The 4544-nt window shown below is 36.6% G+C and overlaps 1 protein-coding gene across 13 annotated transcripts; it reads right to left on the reverse strand.

The window, feature by feature from the left end:
- Nucleotides 1-444: 444 nt before the first annotated feature.
- On the reverse strand, nt 445-3771 carry LOC107780634 (serine/arginine-rich splicing factor SR45a-like). Of its 13 annotated transcripts, none has more exons than XR_001646870.2 (8): nt 3650-3771; nt 3484-3503; nt 2399-2527; nt 2210-2309; nt 1734-1883; nt 1453-1644; nt 944-1013; nt 445-861 (listed from the first exon to the last, which is right to left on the reverse strand). XR_001646870.2 is itself a non-coding variant. In XM_016601194.2 (7 exons), the coding sequence occupies exons 1-7, from the start codon at nt 3650-3652 to the stop codon at nt 671-673; spliced, it is 663 nt and encodes a 220-aa protein (XP_016456680.1). In that variant the 5' UTR covers nt 3653-3771; the 3' UTR covers nt 445-670. The 13 variants fall into 13 exon arrangements, 4 of the variants coding, with proteins under 4 accessions (XP_016456680.1, XP_075091293.1, XP_075091295.1 ...); XR_001646873.2 differs by having other exon boundaries at nt 1453-1663; XR_012701503.1 differs by having other exon boundaries at nt 794-861; nt 1314-1644.
- Nucleotides 3772-4544: the final 773 nt, after the last annotated feature.

A 4544-nucleotide genomic window follows, 5' to 3' on the forward strand; every position in this document is an offset into this window, starting at 1 on the left:
ATATCTTTACAGTACAATTTAGATAGCTTTTTGCACAATTTCTCATTGCAGTGTTCGTCCAACCCCAACTCCCATCAAGTAGTAATCCAAGTCGCAAGCTCAGGGGTAAAATTGCATACACACAGGTTGATAATCCCGCTTATGCTCCAACCTCCAACCACCCGTGTACATGCCACAGAAAAGAATCTTGGCAACCCACCTCAACGACGCCAAAACCATAGACATTTTGTTAAAAGACGATGAATATAATGAGAAATGTTCAAGCAGAACGATCATAACTACAAGTAATTGAGTAACGAGATAATTAATTTCACCCTGTTATCAAGTCAGAAAGTCACTAAGCAAAAGAAATTGAACCAACAGATTTCTTAAACCACCGCTAAGTCCACGCCAACAACAAAATGACATGTAACGAAGGAGAGTAGATACATCAATACCAGGAATGTCATAATGCCTACTTAAAGCTTCAGAAAGATTACAGCTTTATCGACATTCAAGGTATAAGCTAATGATAGGGATAGGTGACAGGCACATCACACATACAAGTACAACATTCATTCACTGCTACTGTAACACCTTACACCCTCAATTCTAGTCCACATCAAACTTATAGATCCTTACAAGCAGTTTTCATCGCCAAAGAGTTGACCAGATATGCCTTGTGAAACCCCTATCTAGAACCACGATGATAGTTCCTCTCATAAGGAGAATGTGACCGGGATCGCATACGTCTTGACCTTCCAGCACATGGAGAGCGCCTAGGAGAATAACCTCGTACACCTCTATATGGCGAGCGCCTTGGAGGTCTTCGATACCCATAGTCATCACGGCCGCGATACCTACCACGATCACCACGATAACCTTCGGCCAAAGCAGTGAAAACTTCAGAGATTCCATAATTTAGCCAGAAAGAATACGAACTTAAATAGCATCAGAAGCTTACCATCACCCTGTGTGCTCTCAAGTCCAAGATAATGACCAGGTGTTGGAGTCCTTGGGCATTTTCTACGAGACTGGAAAATAAATATATTATCTCATTATGTAAAATGAACTTGTTGACATACAGGAACAAATGGGTTATCTTAACCGAATACTGTATTCTAGATAATGTACTCCTTGTAATGGAAGAAATATAACATTTCCGAATCATCGGCATTTTCTTCAAGACTGAAAAACAGATATATCGTCTTAGTCTCTAAAATCTGATATGATGTCTACATCCAGAACAAACAGGAATAGGAAATGTGCTCCCTGTAATTGCAGAACATTACATTCAACTAATCTGGCAACAAAAATCAAAGTCTTTTTAGTACCTCTCCATATCTGGAGATAATGGCGAGGAAGGCGGCAGAAGCACATAACAATGTCCATTACTGAGAAATGTTATATCTTTGATGAAGAATACTAAGAAATATAATATCACGCTAGTCGTACAGTAAAGTTGATAATGACCGTTGATTAGTTGAGTTGAAAGTATTTGCTGAGGTTGTATAGTTGTTGGGCACTATAGTTGCTATGTTTAGCTGATGAGATGCATGTGAAAAGCTGTTTTAGCAGGCCATTGATCAAGCTGAGTGAATATAATGTTGCAAGGGAAGAACTGATCATCTTTGATTGCTGCCAACACAGCTGAGGTAATGTCTTCTGAATATAGCCAGAAAACCTCCAAGTCAAGAAAACAGATAAGCAACCCAACAGAACATGGTTCACCAATCAAGGTAGAAGTAACTCACCTTCTCCACTGTTATGTACCGGCCTTCAAGGACAGACTGGTTAAGGTTCTTAATGCAGCGATTAGCATCCTCAAGACTATCCATTGTTATAAAAGCAATACCACGAGAGATACGAGAACGGGGCTCCACAACCAGAAAAACTGACTTCACCTAGTCAACAGAAAGTAAAAGAGAAACTTCAACAGCAAGTCTTAAAAGTATGAACAATGAGAAATGATTCCAGCCAAAATGCCACAACACATCAATGTCTCAACAAATGCATTGACAAGACTTTGCTCATACAATAAACTCAAAAAAAAAAAAACTGGTTGTTGCTGAGATTATCATCATAAATGAAAAAACTTTCATTATAAAGAGTAGATACAATACCGATGATGTTGAAAGAGAGAAAACCTTGGTATGAGCACAGAAACATGGCAGAAACAGAACCAGAAGAATCAGAAAACAACTTGCTAATATGTAAACCAAAAACCAACCTTTCCTTCCTTTGAGAAATGCTCCTCAAGGTCCCTTTCAGTGACCCTTGTAGATAATCCAGTCACATAGAGTGTGTTGCCAGGATTAGAAACTTCAGCCCTAAATAACTCATGGAGGAGAAAATCAGAGTAACCCAAAAGAAGCTGTTAACATAAAGAAGGTGGAGTAAAGCTAAAAATCCACTCAACCTTCCTTGACTTCTGGACCTGGATCTTCCTCTTGGCCTTGGCCATGATCTGGATCGGGATCTAGACCTTGATAGAGAGCGAGAGTGAGATCTTGACTTTTCATCCCAAGGAGAAGGAGAGCGGGAATACCTGGGGATTCCAGAAAATACAACATCGAGCCAGTTCAGTCCTAATCAGTTGAACCCTCAAAAAAAATTGACAACAATGACATGTGTCTTTAAGATGGTTCCTTGAGTAACGATGGCATCTTTTGCAAGCATATGTAGCTCATAAAACTTCCATGAAAATTAATACAACTAAAGTTGATGCCTTAAAAGAAAATGCATTGGAGATTTTACTTGTGTACAAAAAAGATAATAAAGATGCATTACTAAGACTGTGAATATATGTCTCCGGAAACATGCTTAGCAATTATACTTATAAAGATTTCGTAACGATTGATCCATAGATTGACTTTCTATCGTGATCACACACAAAACTCAAGAAAGACCTAGCCGAAAATCATTTTATTCAATATGTCTGAGGACCTATGAAGACCATATAGTGAGACACTTCATTCGTATGATCCCTGGAAATTTTTGCTTTAAGTTGAACCTTATTTGCCATTGCAAAAGAAATGTATGAATGACTTGCTACCGCTAATCCCTGATAAATGATCACATTGTTGTTGTTTTTTAATTTGATAATCAGGGGGGGGAAAAGAGCTACATATGCTTGCCATTTTTTTTTAAAATTTGTCTATGTAGCTCATTAACACAGAAAAAATGAGCTACATATGCTTAAATTAATAGATAATTTGCCTTAACCAGCTAAAAGTTTGTCAACTTGAGACAATTTGGTAAGAAATAGACAAACTAGTCATATATACACATACGAGAGCCTCTAAAATTAGTCATGTATTCACCCTTCACAAGGACAACAAACAAAAAAGAAAAAATAATCAGAAAAGACAGATGAAAAACCCTAACGCAAAAAAAAATTGCAATTAACGAACGTTAACACGGAGGGGGAGCAAGGCGCTTCAACGAATATAAAGCAAAAAAATAAGACAGATATGGAACTTAGCTAGAGAAAAAGATTTGTACCTTTTGCGAGGAGAATCAGCCTGCAAGGAATCATAAAGATCATAAATTTGTTGTTTCCACAATTAATTAGGAATTACAAAAAGAGTTACTGAATGATGCAATTCATATAACACATATGTTCGCAGTAGAATGATACTGGGAGATGAAAGAGAGAAAGAGAGCTTGCCATTTCAGGAGAAAGAACCAAACCCTAAATCGCCAAAATGGAGGAGAAAGGATTTTGCTGCAGAATCGACTTTTGAAGAACGATGCGCTAATTATATTTAGAGTTCAAACTTCAAACCTGTCATAATTAACGAAAATTGTAAGTGGAGGCATTAAATTACATTTACACCCTCGGGTTTTGAATAACACCATTACACCATGGCTGAATTATTAGTTAAAAGACTTTTTCGTATATATACGAGATTTTAAACTTTTTTACCCGGTTTGTCTAAGTTTTCATATTTATAAAAGGTAACTAAAGTTTTTTACAAAATATATACAAATTCGGTCACAGTCTACAATTTATCAACAACTTATCTACAACTTAAATACACATTTTTTTACATAAAATCCGGTTAAAAACAACAATTTACATACATTTTACATACAAGTTGTATACAATTATGTAAGTTGTAGATATTTTATATACTGTTTCTACACTCGACATACAAAATATATACAATTTGTTTATGTCTTCTTTTTCGAGGTTCAATATGAAATACGACCACCTCGAATCTTCACCAAATTCTCTCAAAATTGAGATATAAAATCCAAATAGTATTCCCAATCATTTGCAACAACACTCAATCCAAACAAATATCGATTGAATCGAACCCAATTTTCGAATTAAAAGTTTTGAAGTTTGCTAATGGTTGTCAATGGAGTTTAAATTCAATTTGTAACGACCCGGCCGGTCGTTTTGAGTATTACCGCCTCGTTCCCCCATTTACTGCTCATTTTATACTTTATAGTGTTATGTGACTTTCCGGAGTGGTCAGTTCGGATCCGGTGAGGTTTCGGAATGAATTGAGACACTTAGTCTCAAGGATGAAAATTTAAGTTAAAAGTTATTGACC

Source organism: Nicotiana tabacum, chromosome 17, assembly GCF_000715075.1.
Source record: "Nicotiana tabacum cultivar K326 chromosome 17, ASM71507v2, whole genome shotgun sequence".
Taxonomy (NCBI): domain Eukaryota; kingdom Viridiplantae; phylum Streptophyta; class Magnoliopsida; order Solanales; family Solanaceae; genus Nicotiana; species Nicotiana tabacum.

Coding starts and splice junctions, on each gene's coding strand:
- LOC107780634 (XM_016601194.2), bottom strand. Junction 2,528..3,483: donor GCTGATTCTCCTCGCAAAAG/GTACAAATCTTT, acceptor TGGAATCCCCAG/GTATTCCCGCTCTCCTTCTC. Junction 1,884..2,209: donor ATTTCTCAAAGGAAGGAAAG/GTTGGTTTTTGG, acceptor TCTGTTGACTAG/GTGAAGTCAGTTTTTCTGGT.